This window comes from Gadus morhua, chromosome 19, assembly GCF_902167405.1.
Source record: "Gadus morhua chromosome 19, gadMor3.0, whole genome shotgun sequence".
Taxonomy (NCBI): domain Eukaryota; kingdom Metazoa; phylum Chordata; class Actinopteri; order Gadiformes; family Gadidae; genus Gadus; species Gadus morhua.
This window is the reverse complement of record NC_044066.1, coordinates 18,265,758-18,278,724: the sequence shown is the minus strand read 5'-3', so window position 1 is coordinate 18,278,724 and position 12,967 is coordinate 18,265,758. Positions and strand designations below refer to the sequence as shown.

General features: G+C 43.8%; 1 protein-coding gene across 6 annotated transcripts; it reads left to right on the top strand.

Annotated features, from left to right (window-relative positions):
• Positions 1 to 519: 519 nt before the first annotated feature.
• Positions 520 to 11,568, top strand: LOC115531964 (galaxin). 6 transcript variants are annotated; one of them, XM_030341345.1, is made up of 12 exons: positions 520 to 605; positions 1,175 to 1,241; positions 1,900 to 1,950; positions 2,426 to 2,632; positions 5,765 to 5,815; positions 6,290 to 6,496; positions 6,593 to 6,643; positions 9,478 to 9,684; positions 9,761 to 9,811; positions 10,280 to 10,465; positions 10,561 to 10,611; positions 11,121 to 11,568. In XM_030341345.1, exons 2-12 carry the CDS (start codon positions 1,187 to 1,189, stop codon positions 11,282 to 11,284), a joined length of 1,281 nt encoding a protein of 426 aa, XP_030197205.1. In that variant the 5' UTR covers positions 520 to 605; positions 1,175 to 1,186; the 3' UTR covers positions 11,285 to 11,568. The 6 variants fall into 6 exon arrangements, with proteins under 6 accessions (XP_030197205.1, XP_030197203.1, XP_030197207.1 ...); XM_030341343.1 differs by having other exon boundaries at positions 530 to 605; positions 1,163 to 1,241; XM_030341347.1 differs by lacking the exon at positions 520 to 605 and adding an exon at positions 648 to 843.
• Positions 11,569 to 12,967: the final 1,399 nt, after the last annotated feature.

Genomic DNA, 12,967 nt, shown 5'->3' with positions numbered 1-12,967 from the left:
CATTTATATATGCAGCTAGCAAGAAAGAAGCCTCTTTACATGTCCTTCCTGAAAAGTCCCACGAGAAAAATAAGAAAATAAATAGTCCTGCCCCGACAAATTTTAGACCTTGAGTTACAGTATTTAAGACCAGCATGTGACATTTGTAACGAATTTAAGACTTTTCAAGGTCTTAAATTTAGAAACATGAATTTAAGACCCTTAAAGACTTTTTAAGGATGCGCGGACACACTGGATATATTATCTTCAATCTAGAGTGAAAGTCAAGAAGAAGAAGCAAAACACCTCTATGACGCAACTCCAACATCATGAATCTCTTGTGATACATAAATGCAGTCCATTTACCATTTATAATGGTTTACCATCTGCTAGTCAGATCCCACATCATACTGCTCTTGTCACGACTGCTACTAAGGTTGAGGACCCAAATGCAACAAGGTGCACCGCGACAAAAGTAACAATGATTGAGAAAGGGACTGAACCAAGGCAAGGATTTAAATACACAAGACTAACAAGAAACAAGTGGGCAGGGAACAAGGTAGAACGAGAGGCAGGAGAACATTGGACAAGACAAAAATCAACCACAAACTAATAAAAAGACTCAGGTGAGTAGGGGACAAGGTACAAAACACAAACCAGGAAATACACAAGGGGCTAAGACAGGAACACAAACAGGTAAACATAAACACATAGCAGGAGAAGACAGAAGACAAGACACGGCACAGACATAGCAAAATACAAAGGGGATCTACAAGGTCAGGGAAGGACAGGAAGAGACATGGAAAACACAGGAAGTTCAAGCCCAGGAGATACCACTGAAAAACCAAACTAAAAGTCCAACAGGTGAGGTGAAACACAAAACCCAGAACCTTGACAGCCCTTCCATTCCTTGATCTGAGGAATAGGAGAAGATCCGTCTAGCTGCAGGATCCACGACTTGAGAATGAGCAGATTAATCATCAGCCCCTTCCGTTCAGAGTAGCCTTAGAGACGGGCACGTTTCTAGAAAGACCTGTTCCAAGCATTCCGCATAAATGACTCGAGTGAGCTCCCCTAATAGGAACTTGCGAAATACAGCCTCGTAGCCGCCTGCTACACACATGCAGTAACAGTACCAGTTTAGAGCGGATTTGCTGCAAATTGCTGAACAGTTTAATCACAGTTTGTGATACAGGACGGCGTGCAAATGATCTTCCTGGGAAATCTCATCCAGTTCATCAGTGCAACTTATTTTGTCATTGGTAAGTTTTATTGGAATGTTATCACTATGTATTGCAGTCTGTTTTATAATCAGATCTAAATCTATGTTAACAGATAACGATCTATGTTCAAACAATAAAGCATAAATACGTAATTATAGCGATAATTATCGGCAGATGGACTGTGGATTTCAAGGCAAGGAGTAGCTATGTTTGGTATTTGTTGTGGCGTGTGTGTGATTGTCGAAGTGAGCCTGTCTGGTATATGTTTAGCAAACAGGAGATTTGGTATCATAACATTACTGTTGGCGATGGAGGTTGCAAAAGGGGGCTTTTGTACTTAATACAGATGTATGACTTTTTTTTTTTTATCATTCATTTATTTATTTAAAAAGGGACAGTGTGCATTAATCAACATAGCCATTGTATCGGACATACAAATGCACCACATTTAGTTAAAAAACTATTTTTCATCTGTATTCCCTGGCAGGTTGATGTTAGATAGAACATACAAAAGCATAAAAGCAGAACAACATATAGTTAGACAGATGATTGACATTGACATTACATGGACAAGGATACAAACTAAGATGACGACGTAATGTAACATGCCAGAATAAAAAGGATTAAAAGTGAAGAGAATAACAAACAAAAAAGGTGCAAAGATTATTTGTCTGAAAAAGATTTCTTATGTCTACAGGAAACCACATGATATCGGAACCCGGGACATTGCTCAGGTGCTGTGGACAGGGTGAGTAACGATCATCCGTTATAAACCACAGAGTGGATGTTACATGGTTTGTGGTCTAAATCCAGTCCGGTCCTTCGTATCGGGTGTGGTGTGTGGAGTGGGGTGATGCTGGCCCCGAGATGCAGTCCACCCGTGATTGGCTAATTTAAGAAGTATTTTCTGGAGGGATACCTTTTGCAGACATTTTTGTGCTGTATTTTGTGCATGGCCTATATTCATACAATTTGGGTATTCGCTATTTTGGCTTTTTTTGGTGGGCAGGCTTTTGAGAGGGTATGGAGAGGTAAGGGTTTAGGATCAGGTCGCAAGTCGCAAAACTTTCATATTTGACCTTTAATTGAAATTATAAAAAAGAAATACCTCACGATTTAACCCTACACAATTGGTGACCCCTCTGAAGCACCTCCATGAACCCCAGGTTAAAGACCACTGATCTAGAATATAAGAGTGCATACAGTAATTGTGTTTTTTACAGAGGCCTATAATGTGGACCGGCAGTTGTGCTGTGGACGTCTGCGCAGTGAGAAGATCCTTAAGAAGGAACACAAGGACAGCGTTTGCTGTGGAGACGTCCAGTACAACCCACAGACACAGCGCTGCTGCGGAGATCCTCCTGAAATAAATGAACTCTCAGTTTCCTGTGAGACGGACTGTAAACAGGTTTTGACCCAAGAGCCCACAGGTTTGCATCCTTCTCACTACTGCATGCACACTTCAGTGAACAAACTTCAGAAAAGATTGCCAAGAAAGATTGTATCCAAGATTACTTATGTCCACAGCAAACAACATGATGTCGGGACCCGGGACATTCTCCAAGTGCTGTGGACAGTTTGAGTAACGATCATCCGTTACAAAACACAGAGTAGTCGTTATCAGGGTATATGCAGGAATCATAGAGAAGAATTTACTACCTTTTACTACCTTTTTTACTGCCTCCACAATATCAACAACACGACATCAAGCAGCGGGGCGGGGGGGATGCAAAGCACCGCTTAGTACTTACTGTAAGGTATAAATGTGACACTGCCGCGATCCCTGTAGGCAATTTTTTTTTTTACTACCTTTTACTACGGCGCGGACACCCTGGTTATATGGTTTGTGGTCTGAATCCAGTCTGGTCCTTCGTATCGGGTTTGGTGTGTGGAGTGGGGTGATGCTGGCCCTGCGATACTGTCCAACCGTGATTAGCTCATTTAAGACGCATGTTACTGTCAGGTGGCAACAGGGCCTATGCGGCTGCCTTGCTGGGGTAGTTATGGTGTGTGTGTGTGTGTGTGTGTGTGTGTGTGTGTGTGTGTGTGTGTGTGTGTGTGTGTGTGTGTGTGTGTGTGTGTGTGTGTGTGTGTGTGTGTGTGTTTTCTCGCGGAGTGAGCCTGTCTGGAATATAGTCAGCCAACAGAGGTGATTTGGTATCAAAGCATTACCGTTGGAGGTTGGCAGAGGGCGGTGTGGTGTTCCACATTTTCTTTTAACATTAGATATGTATTTAGGTTTAGAAATGAAGAAAGCCATTGAAGTTTAGATTCTGTTGGTTTTAGATCGCCAAAAAATGTTGTTTATTTTCAACCCACTCATTAATTTCTTACAATTTATCTTATTTAAATACTTCCCGAAGTTATCTCGGTATAAAACAGTACGATAACGAGCAAGCGGGGGTGAGAGAACGCCGAGAACTTACAAACAAACAAAAACTGCTTTAATGTTTTAGGTTTGTAATTGAAAAATACAAATTTCCCATTTCTCAAAGAACTTGACATTGTCTCAACAATTTGAACAGTGCAGTAATTCTAGTTACTATTAACCTATTGCTAGGTTAATGTTATTTATTGGATAAAATTATACATGTCTTAGCTGGACATAAACCTGACATTCATCAGTCATGAATATTAGTCGAACAGATACAAATATTTTAATGTTGAATTTATTTGATCTATTTTAAAAGATCCTACCAAGTGACTGACTTGTCATCACTATACTGCTGTATAATAATTTAATAACCATTCAATGTCTCTTTCGGCTCTTCGGAGGGGCCCTTCAGCATAGTTCTCCCATCACGTATGTGACGTATGTGGAGTAAAGCGTTCTCGCTCCCCCTCTCCAGAGGAAGCATCCAGCTTTTCCAACACAATCCCAGCCACCCCCGAGATAGTAAGAAGCCCCCACCCTCTTCCTCCCTAAACTTTTCTTTCCTCTTCCATTCATTCAGAGTAGCCATCGAGACCGACACGTATCTAGGAAGACATGTTGAAAACATTGACCCAAGGCGACACAAGTTGGCTCATGTCATAGCATCTTGTTAAATACAGCCTCATAGCCAACTTCTACACACATACAGTAACAGCAACAGTTTAGAGTGGAGCAAATCGCTGAGCAGTTTAATCAGTTTATGATACAGGACAGCGCGTAAATGCTCTCCCTGGCAATTCTTATCTGGCACATGGGTTCAACTCCTGTTGTGATTGGTAAGTTTGCACTACAAATTATATGGACTGTTATCATTTTTTATCGCATTCCTTATCATTATATACTCCCTCTATTGTGTGGCTATGGCGGGGCAAATCAACTCTGGTTGTTTGTTGTATAATGTCATTCTTCTCCTTATGGTCGAGGTAAAATAGCTTTTTTGCCTGTGTGAACTTTCCGCCATTTCGACCAGGGGTCTATTCTGGAGAGAAACCTTTTTCTCATACATTTTGGTGCTGTATTTTGTGCATGGCCTATATTCATACAATTTGGGGTTTTGCTATTGTGGCTTTTTGGGTGGGCTTTTTGGAGGTTAGCAAAGGGCGCTTTTGCACTTTACACAGGTGTTAAAAAAACGTTTCTATCATTAGAGATGTATTTAGGTTTAGAGATTAAGAAAGCCAATTGAAGTTTACATTCTGTTGGTTTAAGATCCCATGGCATGAAAATTTCACTTTCTGAGGTTTTGTAACGTTAATATGAGTTCCCCTAGCCTACCTTTGCTCCCCAAATAGCTAGAAATTTTGTTGGGTGTAAAACGAGAACTAGGCATTCTGCTCCGCCTTTAAAAAACCTAAGATCAGACGCTCCGTTTTGGAATTTTCCCCGTATGTCGTCATAAGGGGAGATGCCACCTCGCCCTTCTCTGCCTTGCCAGCCAAGAGAATTTGGCCGCCCCATGAGATACGACCGTGCGAGCGCCACATGTGTGTGTCTGTGTGCGCGTGTGTCTGTGTGCGCGTGTGCATGTGTGTGTGATTACACACACTGTAACGCAAGTGTGTTATGCCGCATAACACGTCAGACTCCTGTCTCTGGTATTTCCACAATGAGACTCTTAGTGGAGATTATCACAGCCATAGTTGAGAAGGAATTGGGGGAAAGGAACTTTGGCTTTGACTCCCTGAAGTACACGAACCATGACATGGAGGAGAAAGGGATTGTTGCCCGCGAATGTCTTCCGCTTGAGCCCCGCTTCCCGCTGCCGAGGGACCACCGCCTCGGCGCTGCCTGCTGCAGGAGGTGGTGGTGCCTAACGCCTCGTGCCCACTGCCTCCGTCCGTTGACTGATCCCCATTGACTTTGAATGGGGACAGACGCGCAATGCATTGTGGATCCGTGCGCTGAAGGCTCCGTCAAAAAGTTGAAACATTTTCTACTTTTTCGGCAGCGACGGATCCGCCATCCAATCAGATCACGTATGCACATTTAAGCACTGTGACACTACTCGGGCTCTGACGACCCTGGAAAGCTCCTTGTTTCCTTCTCAGTACTGCATTCACACTTCAGTGAACAAACTTGAGAAAAGAGTGCCAAGATAAATTGTATAAAAGATGACTTATGTCCACAGGAAACAACATGATCCCGGAACCCCGGACATTGTACAAGTGCTGTGGACAGGGTGAGTAACGATCATCTGTTACAAAGCACAGAGCGGATGTTATACGTGTGTGGTCTGAATCCAGTCCGGTCCTTCGTATCGGGTGTGGTGTGTGGAGCGGGGTGATGCTGGCCCCGAGATGCAGTCCACCCGTGATTGGCTAATTTAAGAAGTATTTTCTGGAGGGAGACCTTTTGCAGACATTTTTGTGCTGTATTTTGTGCATGGCCTATATTCATACAATTTGGGTATTCGCTATTTTGGCTTTTTTGGGTGGGCAGGCTTTTGAGAGGGTATGGAGAGGTAAGGGTTTAGGATCAGATCGCAAGTCGCAAAACTTTCATATTTGACCTTTAATTGCAATTATAAAAAAGAAATACCTCATGATTTAACCCTACACAATTGGTGACCCCTCTAAAGCACCTCCATAAACCCCAGGTTAAAGACCACTGATCTAGAATATAAGAGTGCATACAGTAATTGTGGTTTTTACAGAGACCTATAATGAGGACCGGCGGTTGTGCTGTGGACGTCTGGGCAGTGAGAAGATCCTTATGAAGGAACACAAGGACAGCATTTGCTGTGGAGACGTCCAGTACAACCCACAGACACAGCGCTGCTGCGGAGATCCTCCTGAAATAAATGACCTCTCAATTTCCTGTGAGACGGACTGTAAACAGGTTTTGACCCAAGAGCCTACAGGTTTGCATCCTTCTCACTACTTCGCACACTTCCGTGAATAAACTTTGCCAAAAGATTGCCAAGAAAGATTGTATTAAAGATGACTTATGTCCACAGCAAACAACAGGATGTCGGGACCCCGGACATTGTCCAAGTGCTGTGGACAGGGTGAGTATCGATCATCTGTTACAAAACACAGAGTAGACGTTATCAGGGTATATGCAGGAATCATAGAGATGAATTTACTACCTTTTACTACCTTTTTTACTACCTCCACAATATCAACAACACGACATCAAGCAGCGGGGCGGGGGGGATCCAAAGCAAAGCTTACTACTTACTGTAAGGTATAAATGTGACACTGGTATAAATGTGACACTGCCGCGATCCCTGTAGGCAATTATTTTTTTTACTACCTTTTACGACTGCGCGGACACCCTGGTTATATGGTTTGTGGTCTGAATCCAGTCTGGTCCTTCGTATCGGGTGTGGTGTGTGGAGTGGGGTGATGCTGGCCCTGCGATACTGTCCAACCGTGTATCCTGTGGCGTTGGGGAAGGGCGGCAGGTACAGGTCAGGATGCGACTGGGAGTATCTAGCCCAACCCTGCACGCTAGGCGGCATGAGAAAGATGGTCGCCGAGGAGTGGGATGGAGTGGGAAAAGCATCCTGCTTTTCCCACACAATCCCAGCCACCCCGATATAGTAAGAAGCCCCCACCCTCTTCCTCCCTGAACTTTTCCTTCCTCTTCCATTCATTCAGAGTAGCCATAGAGACCGACACGTGTCTAGGAAGACTTATTGACCCAAGGCGACACGAGTTGGCTCATGTCATAGCATCTTGTTAAATACAGCCTCATAGCCAACTTCTACACACGTACAGTAACAGCAACAGTTTAGAGTGGAGCAAATCCCTGAGCAGTTTAATCAGTTTATGATACAGGACAGCGCGTAAATGCTCTCCCTGGCAATTCTTATCTGGCTCATGGGTTCAACTCCTGTTGTGATTGGTAAGTTTGCACTACAAATGATATGGACTGTTATCATTTTTTATCGCAGTCCTTTTCATCATATACTCTATTGTGGGGCTATGGCGGGGCAAATCAACTCTGGTTGTTTGTTGTATAATGTCATTCTTCTCCTTATGGTCGAGGTAAAATAGCTTTTTTGCCAGTGTAAACTTTCCGCCATTTTGACCAGGGGTCTATTCTGGAGAGAAACCTTTTTCTCATACATTTTGGCGCTGTATTTTGTGCATGGCCTATTTGGGTTTTTGCTATTGTGGCTTTTTGGATGGGCTTTTTGGAGGTTGGTTACAAAGGGCGCTTTGGTACTTGAAACAGGTGTTAAAAAATAAAAAATTAGGTTTAGAGATAAAGAAAGCCAAATGAAGTTTACATTCTGTTGGTTTAAACTCCCAGTCCCAAGGCATGGAAATTTCACTTTCTGAGGTTTTCTAACGTTAATATGAGGTCCCCTAGCCTACCTTTGCTCCCCCAGTAGCTAGGAATTTTGTTGGGTGTAAAACGAGAACTAGGCATTCTGCTCCGCCTTTAAAAAACCTAAGCTCAGACGCTCCGTTTTGGAATTTTCCCTATATGTCGTCATAAGGGGAGATGCCACCTCGCCCTTCTCTGCCTTGCCAGCCCAGAGAATTTGGCCCGCCAATGAGATACGACCGTGCGAGCGCCAAATGTTTGTGTCTGTGTGCGCGTGTGTGTATCTGTGTGCGCGTGTGCATGTGTTTGTGTGTGTGATTACATACACTGTAACGCAAGTGTGTTATGGCGCATAACACGTCGGACTCCCGTCTCTGGTATTTCCACAATGAGATTCTTAGTGGGGATTGTCTCAGCCATGGTTGAGAAGGACTTGGGGGAAAGGAACTTTGGCTTTGACTCCCTGAAGTACACGAACCATGACATGGAGGAGAAAGGGATTGTTGCCCTCGAATGTCTTCCGCTTGAGCCCCGCTTCCCGCTGCCGAGGGACCACCACCTCGGCGCTGCCCGCTGCAGGAGGTGGTGTTGCCTAACGCCTCGTGCCCACTGCCTCCGTCCGTTGACTGATCCCCATTGACTTTGAATGGGGACGGACGCACAATGCATTGTGGATCCGTGCGCTGAAGGCTCCGTCAAAGAGTTGAACAATTTTCAACTTTTTCGGCAGCGACGGATCCTTCATCCAATCAGATCACGTCTTCAAATTTAAGCACTGTGACACTACTCGGGCTCTGACGACCCTGGAAACCTCCCCCATCCGTCAGCCACGCCTTCTGAGTCATTTGACTGACGGTGCAGTGGGCACGAGGCGTAAGCGCTGACCGCTGCCGAGGCGGTGGTCCCTCGGCAGCGAGGCTCTGGCGGGAGACAACCACGGCCAACAATCCCTTTCTCCTCCATGTCTAGGTTCAGTCTACTTCAGAAGATGTGGACTTGGAAGAACCACAGACGTCGGACAACCCGACGCAGTCGTTTGAGATTCATAATATCGTCTGGAGTCTCACACAGCTTTTGGCCGTGATAATATACATTATATGATATAGATATCTATGTATAATAATATCATTTAGGTATAGAGCTCCAGGACTCCCGCCGGAGTGTTGTAGAATATTTACAAAACACGGCCAAAGGCTGTGTGCGCCTCGCCATTGCGATACATCCACTGTAAACAGAGCGCATGGTACCGTGGCAGCAAGCTGCTCAGGGCCACACCCCCACCTTCCTCCTTGACCTGCCTCTCTCCTCCTCATTTGCATTAAAGCTACAGACACCGAAACGGCGCGTTTGGGGAAAGCTCAATGTCGGCTGAATTTCGGGAACGTCTTCAAATACTGTGTTTGGGGCCCGGTAATATCTGTATTAAAGCATCCACAAAGTAGCATGCCATGGGACCTTTAAGAACGCCAAAAAAAGCTGTAGTCTGATCATATGCTCTTCAAGAGGTCAGCACCGACTGGGTCGAATATGACAAGGTTTTTATGAACCTTGTGTTTCCTACAGAGGCCTATAATGTGGACCGGCAGTTGTGCTGTGGAAGTCTGCGCAATGTGACGATCCTTATAAAGGAACAGAAGGGCAGCATTTGCTGTGGAGACGTCCAGTACAACCCAGAGAAACAGGGCTGCTGTGGAGATCCTCCTAAAATAAAGGAACTCTCAGTTCCCTATGAAACAGACTCAGAACAGGGTTTGACCCAAGAGCCCACAGGTTTGTTTCCTTCTCAGTACTACATGCACACTTCAGTGAAAATAGATAAATTGTATAAAAGATGACATGTCCACAGTAAACAACATGATCCCGACACCCGGGACATTGTCGAAGTGCTGTGGACTGGGTGAGTATCGATCATCTGTTACAAAACACAGTAGATGTTATCTAGTTTGTGGTCTGAATCCAGTCCGGTCCTTCGTATCGGGTGTGGTGTGTGGAGCGGGGTGATGCTGGCCCCGAGATGCTGTCCACCCGTGATTGGCTCATTTAAGTATTTTCTGGAGAAAAAACGTTTACACATACGTTTTTCTGCTGTATGTTGTGCATGGCCTATATTTATACAATTTGGGGTTTTGCTATTTTGGCTTTTTCGGTGGGCAGGCTTTTGAGCGAGTATGGAGAGGTAAGGGTTTAGGATCAGGTCGCAAGTCGCAAAACTTTCCTATTTGACCTTAAATTGCATTTATAAAAAAGAAATATCATGATTTAACCCTACACAATTTGTGACCCTCTGAAGCACCTCCATGAACCCCAGGTTAAAGACCACTGATCTAGAATATAAGAGTGCATACAGTAATTGTGTTTTCTACAGAGGCCTATAATGTGTACCGGCAGTTGTGCTGTGGAAGTCTGAGCAGTCAGAAGATCCTTATGAAGGAACACAAGGACAGCGTCTGCTGTGGAGACGTCCAGTACAACCCACAGAAACAGTGCTGTTGCGGGGATCCTCCTAAAATAAATGAACTCTCAGTTTCCTATGAGACCCAAGGGCCCACAGGTTTGTTTCCTTCTCACTGCTGCATGCACACTTCAGTGAACAAACTTCAGTAAAGAGTGCAAAGAGAAATGATAAAAGATTACTTATGTCCACAGCAAACCACATGGTGTCGGAACCCGGAACATTGTCTAAGTACTGTGGACAGGGTGAGTAACGATCATCCGTTACAAAACACAGAGTAGATGTGACATGGTTTGTGGTCTGAATCCAGTCTGGTCCTTCGTATCGGGTTTGGTGTGTGGAGTGGGGCGATACTGTCCAACCCTGATTGGCTCATTTAAGACGCATGTTACTGTCAGGTGGTAACAGGGCCTACGCGGCTGCCCTGCTGGGGTAGGTGTGTGTGTGTGTGTATGTGTAAGTGTATGTGTGTGTGTGTGTTTTTGTGTCGGAATGAGCCTGTCTGGAATATAGGCGGCCAACAGAGGGGATTTGTTATCATAGCATTACCATTGGAGGTTAGCCAAGGATGTTAGAATGTTTTTCATCATTAGAGATCTATTTAGGTTTAGAGATTAAGAAAGCCATTGAAGTTTAGATTTTGTTGGTTTAAGAACGCCGAACAAAGCGGTAGTCTGATCGTATGCTCGTCAAGTGGTCAGCACCGACTGGGTCAAATTTGGCAAGGTTTTTAACAACCTTGTGTTTCCTACAGAGGCCTATAATGAGGACCGGCAGTTGTGCTGTGGAAGTCTGCACAATGCGAAGATCCTTATGAAGGAACAGAAGGAAAGCCTTTGCTGTGGAGACGTCCAGTACAACCCAGAGACACAGGGCTGCTGTGGAGATCCTCCTGAAATAAAAGACCTCTTAGATTAACTGTGAGACGGACTGAAAACAGGGTTCGACCCGTCTCCTTCAACCCACTGCTCTTTTGAACATAGCACCTTTTCAATCAAGGAAAAAAATATTTGCTTTGACTAGCACTATCTAACTGTTTGTAATTGTGTCAAACTTGAAGATCCTTTATTTCCTTGAAAAAGATTGCTTATTTTGTCTTATCTAAGTTGTTAATTTTCTCTGCAAACGGGAAATATTTTTGAATGTAGAACAGTGCAAATGTAGAAGCGAATATGCCCAAATATACCTGCCCCTTTACATTTGTCCATGTTATGATTATTACTTTTATCCTGCAAGTTTAGCTCAGGAACAATACTATACAATGGTGTATTCCCTTTTTGCTAGTTAAAGCACAATGAAATGGTTAATTCTAGGGATGGGCGTGAGGAATCGATTACACGAGTACTCGTTACTCGGGACAAGCAAACTCGAGTTTGCATACACACACAGACAACTTTTCTGAAGCAAATGCAGTGTTTCCCCTACCATTGTTCAGGCCTAGCGGGCCGCCAGGCCAACGAGCGCCCCCGCCAGGCCAACAACAGGCCAAAAAAAAAATAAAATAATAATAATAATGAAAAGAAAAGAAAAAAAAAGTGTCGCGCGTGCGCAGATTATGCCCCATCATAACGGACAATCTGACAGCATTAAGTTATATCATCATTAGCATGGCACTGTCACACTAAATTTGTACCGGCTGCCAAATACGTAATCCATTCCAAACCTGCCCGGCAACAGATGATCAGAACCTTTTCGAATGACGTGAAAGGTTCACGAACATTCGCGAACCTTCTATCTAGCGATCCGTTATCTGTATTGTGCTATTTCGTCCTTGACCTGCTATAAACACTCAGTTTACTTGCTAAATTTGATTAAACAATGAAATACAATACAAATATAAAGTAAAAACAAGTGTTATCTAGCGATCCGTTTTCTGTATTATGTTATTTCGTCTTTGGCAACATGAGCGCAAATGTTTTTTGAAACCCGCTTTAAACACTCAGTTTACTAGCTAAATTTGATTAAAAAATGAAATACAATACAAATATAAAGTAAAAACAAGTGTTATCTAGCGATCCGTTAACTGTACTATGTTATTTCGTCTTTGGCAACATGAGCGAGAATGTTTTTTGAAACCTGCCCGGCAACGGACGACGCGATCATCTGTTGCAGGCAGGTTTGGAATGGATTACATATGGATGACGCGCCCGGTACAAATTTGGCAGCCGGTACAAATTTAGTGTGACAGCACCACCAAAAATTGTATTGTAAATAAAATTAGTTTATTGTTAATAACGTGTTTATTGAATCATTATCAACTTGTGATGGCTAAGCACGTGTTTTACATGGAAATAACCAACAAATACTCTAGCATCCCGTGAAAAATGTATAACAAATCACACTATCAGCTCTTACCAACGGGCCTAAAAAAAATTCTAGGGGAAACACTGAAATGTATACATTTTCTGTGTGGCACCACTGGCGCGTGCCGTGCACAAAGCAAATGAAATATATCAAATATCTGTGCGGCGTGTGCCGTGCCGTGTGTGCACAACGCCAGAATTCAAAAAGTTTAGAGATGGCGGTTAGAGCAAAGCGCAGCGAAATATTGAAATACTTTACAGAAAAAGGAGATCATACGGTGAAATGTCAAATATGCCA

Bases quoted from the DNA above. Each gene is read 5' to 3' on its own strand.
- LOC115531964 (XM_030341345.1), top strand. From the start codon at position 1,187: ATGATCTTCCTGGGAAATCTCATCCAGTTCATCAGTGCAACTTATTTT. The intron at 1,242-1,899 runs GTAAGTTTTATT...TTATGTCTACAG, and splicing joins TGCAACTTATTTTGTCATTG to GAAACCACATGATATCGGAA. The intron at 10,612-11,120 runs GTGAGTAACGAT...TGTTTCCTACAG, and splicing joins GTCTAAGTACTGTGGACAGG to AGGCCTATAATGAGGACCGG.